General features: G+C 40.8%; 1 protein-coding gene across 1 annotated transcript; it reads right to left on the reverse strand.

The window, feature by feature from the left end:
- Positions 1–587: 587 nt before the first annotated feature.
- LOC111578308 (DNA-directed RNA polymerase III subunit RPC1-like) lies at positions 588–11,952 on the reverse strand. Its single transcript, XM_055004351.1, has 6 exons — positions 11,916–11,952; positions 8,361–8,493; positions 6,583–6,676; positions 6,342–6,434; positions 3,730–3,894; positions 588–2,631 (listed from the first exon to the last, which is right to left on the reverse strand). Exons 1-6 carry the CDS (start codon positions 11,950–11,952, stop codon positions 2,494–2,496), a joined length of 660 nt encoding a protein of 219 aa, XP_054860326.1. The 3' UTR covers positions 588–2,493.
- Positions 11,953–12,455: the final 503 nt, after the last annotated feature.

Genomic DNA, 12,455 nt, shown 5'->3' on the forward strand with positions numbered 1-12,455 from the left:
CATACGTCACCCGCGTAACACGTTGAACCATACGGGTGTTACAGCAGGACCTTGAAGCATTTGGAAGATTACAGAAGTGCATATTGTGCTGACCTCAATATCATCCAAAATAACCAACACAAATGTGTGTAAAATGTTGATAGCTGTTTTATACAGCTAAAACAAAGGACACCGATGCGTATAATATGTGTACAGGACATTGAAAACATATCATCATGTTCATTTTATGTTTACCCAGTCGTCCTCATCAAATTAAGAAACGTCATTAAATATGAAGCAAAAAAAAAACGTCAATCATTTATTTAGAGACTTTAAAGATTGAATGGAGTCAAACTGACCCCAAAAGTAATAGGAGGGCTAACTATATAGAGCAGTGATCATCAACTGGCGGCCCGCGGGCCGAATCCGGCCCGCCGAACCGGCCCCCGACTGGATTCCAAAATTGTGAGGATCAAAGAGAAAATATCATGTGGTCCACACTATTAAAGCAACTGAAAACAACAATAACTGAGACTCTTAACTATCAGTAATCCCCACCATTTATGACTCTATTTAGGCTACATTCCGAAATGAGGACAGACTCGCTGCACTGTTTAACATTTATTGTTTCACACAGTTCTTTTTTTTAACATAACTTTTCCTCATGCCCTTACTTAACATTTGGTTTTTATTTCAAAGTCTCAACAACAAGCTTCAAACTAGTAGACTTCTCAGGACAAAAAAAGGAGGAAAAACCAACTGGCATAACTTAAAATAGCATGGTAAATAAATACTAACCTGGTACCAGAACAAAACAGGTCACAAATAATGTTCGCACATCAAATAAAACGTTAAGTGGGCTATAGCGATTTCAAATCACAAGGCTGAAATGGGCTCCTCACACTGCTTAATGGCTGAAGTTACATTTCCCCTCTGACACCAACTTTTTCACATCAGGCTTGGCCGCTGTCAGACTTATGCGCAAACAGTCCTCCAAAGACTGGTTTGACAGTCGGTTCCTCTCGTGTGTTTTTATCGAGTTCATCTTGGAGAACGCAGCCTCGCAGGTGTAGGTTGAACCCAACATGGTGAGCACATACATAGCCAGCGTCTTCAATGTGCCATAGTCCTCGGGACAAGACACCCAGAATGCGCTCAGGCTTTCAGCACCATGGAGAGCAGCCTGGATTTCAGCCAGCTCGCTCTGAATGGACGCCTCGTCCAACGGCATCATTTTCACTACGTTTGTGGAGAATTGTGGTGTTGTCCTCCAGCGGAAGCAACGCCAGCAGCTCCTCTCGGAAATCTTTGCCATCAAAGTATCTGACAAAAACGCACAACTGTGAAATATCCGTGTTGTCAGTGGACTCATCAATAGCCAGTGAAATGTATTTGGCTTCCTTGATCCCGTCAATGACAGCTGGCTGGACATGCTCTGCCAAGACGTGGACACGACGTGCAGCAGTTGAAGCAGAGAGAGGCATTTGTTTGACAGATGCAATAATTCTGTCCATGGATTTGTCGGGGGCACCAGAACGGTGACCATGCTCTCCTTTAAAAGCTCACTTTCCGTGAAAGGCCGGTTATGTTTGCAAAGCACCCAGGCAGCCTGCAGAGATGCACACCTTACTCTCTCTTGATCAGTTAAAGTTCGAGTAATAATGCCATTTGCACGGGTGCAGGCAGATTTCAATGTGGCCATTTTTCTCTGACGGGCCTCTGACTGCTCAGGATATGAATCCTTGAAATTTGTATGTTTAGTGTTGTGGTGACGGTACAGATTATATTCTTTTGCAACAGCAACAGTTTCGTTGCAAATGAGGCATACAGGTGACGCATTTCGGAAGGTTGGCATGATAAATGCCTACTTTTCAGTCCAGTCATTATTAAAGGATCTGTTTTCCACATCCCTAACCTAAACAGCTACCACAGCATTCTGCAGCTCCATGCAGAACCCTCTGGTCAGGGGTTTATCCTACAGCAAGATAATGACCCAGAACATCAGTCCACGCTCTGCCAGAACTACTTTAGGAACAAAGAACCAGACGATGAGCTTGAAAACATGGAGTGTCAGCACAGTCTCCAGACTTCAACCCCATGGAGCTGGTTTGGGATGAATTGGACAGAAGAGTGAAAGTAAAACAACCTACAAGTGCCACACATTTATGGGAACTTCTGCAACAGGGTTGGGAAGAACTTTCTGAAGAATATTTGATTTCTATTGTGGAAAGAATGCCACGAGTGTGTTCAGCTGTTGTATCTGGCAAAGGCGGCTACTTTGATGAGTCAATAGTTTAGAATACATTTTGGTTTCTAAATAGGTTTTTTTGAACATCATTTGTTTATGTGTTCTATGCTTTCATTTCAGAGTACAATGAGACATGAACATGCATACTTTCCAATACAGAACTGGAAACATTTAGGTGTTCTAAAACTTTTGACCGGTAGTGAGTGTGTGTGCGCACACACACACACACACACTCATGAACGCACACAGGGAGAGAGAGCAATGTTTCATACCTTATAGGACATAAGATCAGCAAGAAGCATGACGTGACGCCGGTCGATGCTCATTCCGTGGTTGACCATGGTGTACTGAACCTCATTGATGATGGTGGATCTTGCAGCCTCAATACCCAAAGTCCTCTCAACCTGAACAAAGACACAGAGCAGCTTGTAAAGAAGAAAAAACATTCTGACATTAGTCTTGAGGCTAGATCCACAAATAAATCAATCACATGGTATTTTCTCTTATGATGTAGGGTCTTAATCTGCCATCTAACTTCTCTGGCACTTTGGCTCAACAGCCATTATCTTAAAGGTGCTGTATAAATAACGACTGACCTAAGTTCAAGATTAATTACTATTTTTTATAGGAGAGATGTGAAATCATCATCACATACACATTTGCCTTTACCTAATGTAAATCAAGCTATCAGCTTCCACCCACAAACATTAAAATCATTTTCTTCCTTCGACAGTAAGTAACCTGCACTGGGCTTCAAGCTGGGACAGTCTAAGGGACTAAATACTCCTGAGAGACCATAAACCAGGCCAAACAGAGCCAAACAGAAACCTCTGCAGAACAATAGTGGTCATTCTACAACTGGTAAAGGTGTTTGGCGTTGTAGAATGCAGATCTGTATTCTGCAGACTCCTGACTCAATACAACTGTCCTGCTATAAATCACCTTCATGTAATCTTGCAGACCAATGTTGGAAAATACCTCTCATTTTAAGACTATCCCAGTTTTTGAAAACCTCTTTTGTTCAAGGGAAATAAATAACAGTTGAAGACAACTTATCACACCTTAAACTGGATTAAAAAAATCCAACCTACTACAGAGGGACAGTGTGTCAGCCTTAAGGGCCGTTTAGCTCTCTGTTCTTTTGTAGCTTCAACCAGAATGTCTGCTTCGTTAGTGCTTAGTCTCACTCCTGTGCTCCTGTTTGTACAATCATCGTTTGTATGTGATCACATGCAAACTGAAACGATCCTGCTTCACACTAAAAGCTTTCCAAAAATTTTTTCGAAATGCAACATGTTTATCGCACAGTTAGCAGTGCTTCGTTAGCAGTGTAAGTAAACTATTTTAGATTTCTGTGCAGTGCAGTGAAAAAAACTGCAACACAAAACCAGAAATTATTTTGCAAAAGCTTTATGAAAAAGTGAAAACATCCAGGTTAGCATACTGCTTAGACAGACAGCAACCTAAAGCACAACTGGCTTTAACTCTCCACTGACTCTTACCTCGTATGTGTTGTTTGATGTGGTCCTACTCCCATTCACTCCGTGAGTTGCCATGACAGCTCTCAGATTGTCGCCCTCCACCAGAAGTTTGTACTTGTTCTTGCCACTCTGTTCGTCGATGTGAATAACTGCTCGGGCGACCTCTGGTATGCCTTGAACCACCACCTAAGAAGTGAGAAATGACATCAGTGTTAATTAAAAAAAGCAGTGACTAATGCAGGGCTTTGTGCTTCCTTTTCATAGCAGAACACAAGTAGTTCTTTACTTGAATCATATCTCAATTTATGAGAACTACGTAAATTAACATAACAGCACAGATATTTTTTTCCATTTTATTTGTCTTACTGCACTGTGGTTTAGAAATAATACAAAAGATAGAATGATAAAATGTGAAAGGTGTTGCTTTAACAAACCCCCCAAAAATTATAACCTGACTTTTTAGCTCCAACATTTCAGCTTCTTAGTCATTTTGATTTTCCAGCCAATTATTTCACCATTTAAGCAAACTCTCACTGCTCTCAGCAGACTCTTTCTGGCAGCAGCTGTTTTCAGTCATATAACTGCACTGCAAACCACCTGTTTATCACAAAAGGGCAGACACACAAAGTTGGTTGCATTTTCTAGACTTACATTTTCTAGAGGTCAGCAGCCTTTTAAGAAAATAGCAGCTATAATATTTATTTTGGTAAAAGTGTGCGTTTCAGGTTAGAAAAAATAAAGCCAGTATGCACAGAAATCAGTTTTTTAACTTTATTTTGAACTGTCACATCAGATTCTCAGCTTAGGAAGTTCTTCTTTTAATGACTGCAGCACATAGTACATGGAGCTTTTGTTGTTTTCTCGTGGAGACACACACACCACCGCCTCGCCGTGCACAGCAATGTCTCCAGGTTTGACTCGTAGTTTAGACATGCAGATGGAATAACGCACTGTTTCTGCATTTACCTGAAGGATGAACAAAAAATATGCAAACAAAGCCTCTAGTGCTTTTCTTATCACGCATTGGAAAAGCACTACTCTGTCATACTCTATCAGGAACACACAATGACGTGTGAGAGCACTCTGCTGCAGCTGCTGTTGGTAAAGCACATTTCACATGTATTGCATTATGCAGAAGAACAAAGACTGCAGGGACTGAACGGCTCAAAATAAAGGAAGATGGTATTCTCTGTATTGCCTACAAGATGTATATGTATCCATGGCAACCAAATCACTACTCGAATGGATAGGCTGCACATAAAAGATGAACGCAGCGACCGCCACATCACCCACTGGTTTGTGGACTAACATTGTGAAGTTTGGTATTTGGCCGTCACCATGTTGATCTTTTGAAGCCGATCGTGTCGAGTGAGTGGTGGATCTGACTGGTAAAAATTTGTGGATACTACCAAAATTTATAAAATGAACATAATGCCGTATTGACTGACACTTGAAACTAGCAATTGAGAATAAAACCCAATTATGAAAATGTTTACTGAGGTAACAAATCAAGTGAGAATTAGGCTCATTTTCTCATGCACTCATATACAATCGGCCTTCTTTTTGCAACCAGAGATGCCATCCCCTGCTAGCCATGAGAAAAAAATGTGGGGTTAAAGCTACGCACATCTTTTCTACACAGTCTGCTTAAATGTGATGGCCTTCACAGGAATTTTCTTTCTAATCCAACAATAAAGTGAGACTATGTAACTTTTGCTAAACAGTCCCTTTGAATTTCCTAAATATTTTTGAGCGATCTGCCTTTAGTTATTTGAAATTTATAGAAAATATTCCTATTTGCTTTCGTGCAGGTTAGTTTATAAGATCAAACCACTCTCGTGTCTGTATGAAAAAGCTGAAACTACCAGCAGCAGCTGGTTAGCGTAAGACTGGAAACATGGAAACAGTTAATATATGAAAATGTCTAGTAGCACCTCAAAATTCACAAAAACCACAATGAATTAATTTTACACTCTGTTTTTTGTTCGGACTAAACAACTAAACAGCAAAATTAGTGAGATTTCAAGGTGCCTCAAGGTATTTCCACATTTACAGTCTTTGTGCAAAGTTAAGCCAACAAGTTTGAGTGGTGTTAATCTTCTCTTCCAACTCTGGGCAAGAACAGAAGAAGCACATTTCTGCCAAAGTATTTAAAGACATCACCACTGGATCACCTGACTAAGAATGATACTACAACCACAGAGGGATATAGTGTGTCTACATCTAGTCTTATTTTATTGGTAAGGCAAGTTAAACACTAATCTGCAACATGGTAAAGCATCATTTTACTGTAACAAAAAACTGTCAGTTAGAAAACTAACTCAGTTACACAGCAAGGTCTAGTGTGCTAATTATTAGCAACTGCAGTGACAGTTTTGGGGTTATTGCCTCATTAATAAAGAAAGGTTTTATCACTGGTTGTGGTGTTTTTAAAAAAATATATTTGGCCATATTTTGCTTTTATTGGATAGTAGATAACAAACAATAGGGTGAAAAAGATGGGTATGATCAACTACAAAGATAAGACCCAAGTTGGAACAAAACTGAATAAATTTCTAATGAGTCTAGGTGGGAAAGAGGGGATGTGTTTGAAACATTCACAGAAAGCTGTAGTAACAGTAAGAAAGTTGTACCTCCAGTCGCAGCAGTCTGATTCTCTCCAGTGATAATTTCACCAGGATGAAGCAGTCATCTGGAAGAAAAACCTCTTCTATGTACTCAGAAATCTATAGAAAACACGAGAGAATTTGACTTTATTACAGCTCTCTACTTCTTCATGTCTCGCACAATGCCTCTTCTGGAACCACTTATCAGTTTTTTTATCTGATGGCACTGATCAATTAATACAAAAGGGAACAAAGCAGGTTGGAATACCTCTCCTAGAAGAGTCTTCTCAATTCTCCCCTTCACCAGCCTGGCATAGTCAGCGTCGTCTTCCACATCCAAGGGAGCCGTGATTATAGGGGTGCTGAGTGATGAGTAGAGCATTTTCAATAGAATACTCAAAACAGACTATATTCGTTACTGTGCCTCAAAGATATTTGCTATGGCCCAGCAGAGCTGATTCTGCTCTAATTCCATGTTTCAGCCATGAATTCAGGCAAATGATCAACATTATGCTTTAATGAATGCGGTGCAAAGCAAAGCGGTGATGTCTAAAATGCTTTATGAATACAAGAATAACTCAGCATGTTTTGATTCAGTGTCATCCATCCATGAAAGAATTTTAAAAGTCACACCTGGTTTATCCATATATTGAAAAAGGATTTTTATACTTAAAATCAGAATGACTTGGATAGTCTTCGGATTGCCAGCTAACATTAAGGAATTCCATTAATAGGTCTGAACAAATAAGTTAAGTGTTATCAAAATTGTAATATGGCCAAGTGCAGAATCCAAATCACAGGGTCCTACAAATGTGTCACAACAAAGCATTATAAATGAAGCACTGCAGTTACATAGAGATGTTCAGGACTACAAATTGTATTTTCCAGAAATGAGGCAACAGGTTTGTTTGGTACAGGCCCTAGCAAAGATCATATCATCATTTTTGCTTCAATATCTCCATCGTAATATTTATCAAAAGATATCAAATATGATTTTTTCCTGTGGGAAGTGGGACAGTCAAAATGTTTTCATTTATCTAAACAGACACTTCTGTGATAAAGGCAAAGACACTCCAATTTAGAATCCAACATTTATTACCTCATAAAAGGCTCTCCTTCTCTGAAGTGTGACAACACTTCTGTCTGAAATATTGTTAAACACAAAGAGGCAGCTAAGATGAGGTGTTTTACAGCAGTGTTAGTGACAAACAGAACAGCACTGATGCTCTGTTGCTTCAGTTATGTAAATTACTGGTAGGAATATGTCAGGTTGCTGTTGGATATTATTTTTAGCCACAGTGTCTTTGAACAAATAACAGGTGTTGTGCCAAAAACTGATCATCTACCCAAAACTGACAATTAAAGCTGTATCATCCAGATTACACACGTCTACAGCTGCTTTTATCTGGACCAAATGGTCAGAACGTCCAAATACACATAATTTTATGGCTGTGGTGATAGCAAAAGTTTATCTTTGTGAAAATTTGTCTTAACTGCATAATTGTGACCAAGAAACGTTAGAGTTTTTTATGTAATCTGGCCTGACATTTAGAATGACTATAAGTAATAATACTGTATTATTTTCTATGTTTTGTGTGTGTTTGGTATGTGTAATAACCTTGTTTACATTTACGTTGCAGAAGGGTTTTAAATATATATATATATAAACAGAAGTGATCTCTTTTGCATTTACGATATAAGCCATAAACTTCAAATTACAGCCTCAGTGAATGAAACCAGGCAATTCTGGTGCAACACCACCATTTCAGATACAATGAAGGGGCTGCAATCACTTTTGCTAGGTGGGAAACTGCATTATATAAGTTGAACTGGTCCTTTAAATCATTGTCAAGTCGTAAAAACTAAACAGGTTTTAATGCAGGGTACAGAGCAGGTAAAATAATACCGAAACGTCAAGATAACAGCGAAAAAGGCCGGATTATTACTGTTTTACTGTTGTCCATATTAGCCGCCTTGCTAGCACCTACCACCTAGCAACGGGTGAGGCGTTCACAGGTAATGTGTAGCATGCTAAGCTAAGCTTACCTGTTCAGGTGTGGTTGTGTTGAGCAGGAGGACCAGGCTGCCCTGCTCCGAGTAAACCCGCATGAACTGCAGCAGGATGCGGTCGACCCCCATCCCCTCAGCCACCACCAGCAGCCCGTCACAGCCGAAGAGGCTCAGGAACATCTCGGTCTCAAACTTCAGCAGCGGTCCCGACATTTTGGAAACAGCTAAAGGTCCACAAGATAATGAAATCACCAAACTGCCACTTACTGCCAAGAATTACTGTTAGCTGAATGTAAAGTAAGTCTTTGTGATGTACAGCAGCTGCTCTTCTGCCTGTTGTTCAGTGTTTTAAAACCGAACTTCCTGCGGTGACGCTAAAAACAAACGTGGAGTGAGAGACAGTGAGTGGTGCGTTCAGGGCCCACAGCGCCATCAAGTGACAGGGAGGATCTTAGCAGTTATTCTGAATCTGTCTTTATTTACTACAGAACAAGGCTGGCTAAGCGACTCTACTATCTCTGTAAGTATCATATCTTGTCTACAAAAGTAATCAACAAAAATATCAACATAGGATTTCTTATTTTAGCAAATTCAGTGCATTCTTTTGAAAACAACCAAACCTGAGCAACACATTGTTATTTACGCTACATGCCTGCAATTCATAGTTTATACTTTTTAAAACAAAAATATGCTGGAATATATAGGCAGTTAAACAGCTAAACACTTTTTTTCTAAATGCAGAGATATGTACATATATATGTGAAATTTAAGCAACCTCTACATCCAGATGATTTATGTGATTAATGATATTTGACTCTGGTTCTTATTTAAGATGTGCTGGTATAAAATCAGCATTGATGTTTCCAGTCTAGTTATCTTTTTACATCAAGGCATGCAGCCTCCTTGTGTCATACAGCTTACCACAGTGTTTTTTCTTTGTCAGCAAGAATTCTGTTAAATCAACACAAACTACGTTCTTTCAATAAGCAAAAGCAGTTACTTTGTGATGATACAGACTTACTGACATTTGAAATAAGTAAATTAAAAGACTTTCATTTTGGGAATGATGTGTAAAAATACATAAACAAGATTTCTACATAGATGATTCTGTTTTTTCTCTTTCATTTCTCTCTCTCAAAAAAAGTCATTTTAGACAAAACTGATGAGAAAAAAGTTTTTCAGGAAAATTTTCAGCTGTTAAGAAGTTCATGTAAACTCTGCAAAAATAAGGAATAAACTGGTTATTAGTTTTATTTGTATTATTTCATTATCTACTGTATTTTGGTAATCTCAGAAAACAACCACTAGAAATGAGCTCAGTGTGTTAATACTATGGGATGCAACATTTGTGTATTCAGTAAATACTCTCTTTTGTGTTTATCCCAAGTTACAAATAACCCGTTCTTGATTCAAATGCTGTACAGTTTTAGAACAACATGACAGATGTTTTTCAGTTTTAAATACATTGTTTCAGCCTAATATAATTTCCCAGCCATAAAATGTGGTTCTCTGAAATCTAATATCAAAGGAAAGGCTGATGATGTCAAACTCCTGAACAAACAGATGCAGTTTTCTTGTTTTGGTGTTTGTCTCTTTTCAAGTTCGATCAGGTCAAACAAAGAATGAACTTGTCCCCAACATGTTTAAATGAAATGTGTTCAGTCTGATATTCAGTTCAGTCACATTACATTTTAATTATATTCTACCAGTTTACTACATATGTCAACTCCAGGAACCTCATATAATCAGGTTAAGAACAGTGAAACCCAACAAATCCAAAGTTTCCTCTTTCTCCAAAGAGGAGAGGTGCATCATGGGAAGTCACCCAGCAGTCTAGATTTATAGCACCTTCCTTTAGTCAGAGATACAGACATAACTATGTACTAAAGTCTTCTGTAAACATGCAGTATCTGTCGTCTTCTGACTAAAGCCCATTTAAATTAGCAGTGCATCCTGCTCCTCCACGCTCCTTAACATCCTTCCTGTTCCTCCACTCATGGCTGTTGGTCGTCTCTGGGTGTCGTCGTCTCGTGGCCTCGGTCCCTCTGTCCTTCTGTCCCTCTGTCCTTCTGTCCTTCTGTCCCTCTGTCCTTCTGTCCCTCGGTCCCTCTGTCCTTCTGTCCCTCTGTCCTTCTGTCCCTCTGTCCCTCTGTCCTTCTGTCCCTCGGTCCCTCGGTCCCTCTGTCCCTCTGTCCCTCGGTCCCTCTGTCCCTCGGTCCCTCTGTCCTTCTGTCCCTCTGTCCTTCTGTCCCTCTGTCCTTCTGTCCTTCTGTCCCTCTGTCCCTCTGTCCTTCTGTCCTTCTGTCCCTCTGTCCTTCTGTCCTTCTGTCCTCTGTCCCTCTGTCCCTCTGTCCCTCGGTCCCTCGGTCCCTCGGTCCCTCTGTCCTTCTGTCCCTCTGTCCTTCTGTCCCTCTGTCCTTCTGTCCTTCTGTCCCTCTGTCCCTCGGTCCCTCTGTCCCTCGGTCCCTCTGTCCTTCTGTCCCTCTGTCCTTCTGTCCTTCTGTCCCTCTGTCCTTCTGTCCCTCGGTCCCTCTGTCCCTCTGTCCTTCTGTCCTTCTGTCCCTCTGTCCCTCTGTCCTTCTGTCCCTCTGTCCTTCTGTCCTTCTGTCCCTCTGTCCCTCTGTCCTTCTGTCCTTCTGTCTCTCTGTCCTTCTGTCCCTCTGTCCCTCTGTCCTTCTGTCCCTCTGTCCCTCGTCTGCATGGAAGTGCTGGAGTTGAGTCTCATCTGGTTTGGCTGGAGGTCCTGGAGTCATCGGGCATCAGGTCTCAAAAAGAAACAGAAAAAAATACGGCAGCATCTGTCCCAAAATTTTACAGTGTATCACTGAATGCAGCGTGTGAAGAGAATAAAGGGAGAAAGGATAGAAACTTACCTTTTTCGACGGCAGCTGAACTGCTGCAGAGTGTTCCCCTCACTGAATGATGTAAAATGTGAGGGTGAATCATACTAACCTTTATGTGCTCCAACACATCTGCCACATCTGACTGCACCAACCTGAACACTTGCTAAATCCCTCATCAAGACCAACCTGTTCAGAGCTGCTTTAATATACAGAACTAATTTATTGTGATGTGTTTTATGTTTTTATAATGTGACTGTGTAAAGTGTCTTTGAGTGTGATGAAAAGCGCTACACATATAAAATGTATTATTATTATTAGAAAATACATTCAAATAAAGTTGGAATAGATCGATCAGACATCATCACTGCAGGTTCATTCAAATAAAATCTGACCGGATCATATCCAACGTAAATCATGATGTTCAAACATAAAGATATCAACTAAAATCAGATAAAATACATTTAAATAAAATCAGAGTAGATCGATCAGACATCATCACTGCAGGTTCATTCAAATAAAGTCTGATCACATCACATCTGACATAAATCACAACATTCAAACAGAAATATATGAAATAGAGTAAGATAAAATACATTCAAATAAAATCAGAATAGATCCATCAGACAAAATCACAACAGATTCATTCAAATAAAATCTGACTGGATCACATCTGACATAAATCACATGAAACTTAGTTAAGGTTGCTGGTTTTAAAATGAGTTACCTGAAGGCCCAGCTGCCTTCTTACCTCCAGTGAAGCCACGTCGTCTGTCCCTCGCCTGCATCAGGGCCCTCAGATTAACGGCCCACTTTGGCTCTGGACCCGCTGCCTTCACACGAGGCTTAGCAGGGGTCCTACGATCCGGACTTACCTGTCGGGACTCCAGAGTTCCCGCTGCAGACAGGTTCTGCAGGACCACCAGGCTGTCGTGGTGGTCGGACTCTGGGAACAGAACCTTCCTCCACGAGCAACCTGGCGACCTGCGGGGGGAGCTGGAGGGAGACTGAGGAGAGTGACAGGGTGAGTTAGAGGAGGAGGAGGAGGAGAAGATGGGAGGCGAGGAGGACCAAGTGTGGTCAGAGAAGCACGAGGAGGAAGGAGAGCGGAAGGGAGACAGGGGGGGAGAAATGGAGGGGGAGAAGAAGGAGGATGGAGGAGAAGGAATGGGAGAGAAGGGAGAAGAAATGGAGGGGGAGAAGAAGGAGGATGGAGGAGGAGGAATGGGAGAGAAGGGAGAAGAAATGGAGGGGGAGAAGAAGGAGGATGGAGGAGAAGGAATGGGAGAGA

Source organism: Amphiprion ocellaris, chromosome 18, assembly GCF_022539595.1.
Source record: "Amphiprion ocellaris isolate individual 3 ecotype Okinawa chromosome 18, ASM2253959v1, whole genome shotgun sequence".
NCBI classification, from domain to species: domain Eukaryota; kingdom Metazoa; phylum Chordata; class Actinopteri; family Pomacentridae; genus Amphiprion; species Amphiprion ocellaris.

Coding starts and splice junctions, on each gene's coding strand:
- LOC111578308 (XM_055004351.1), bottom strand. CDS start 11,952: ATGCAGGCGAGGGACAGACGACGTGGCTTCACTGGAG. Junction 8,494..11,915: donor ACGACGTGGCTTCACTGGAG/GTAAGAAGGCAG, acceptor GATGTTCCTGAG/CCTCTTCGGCTGTGACGGGC. Junction 6,677..8,360: donor ACACAACCACACCTGAACAG/GTAAGCTTAGCT, acceptor CTCATCACTCAG/CACCCCTATAATCACGGCTC.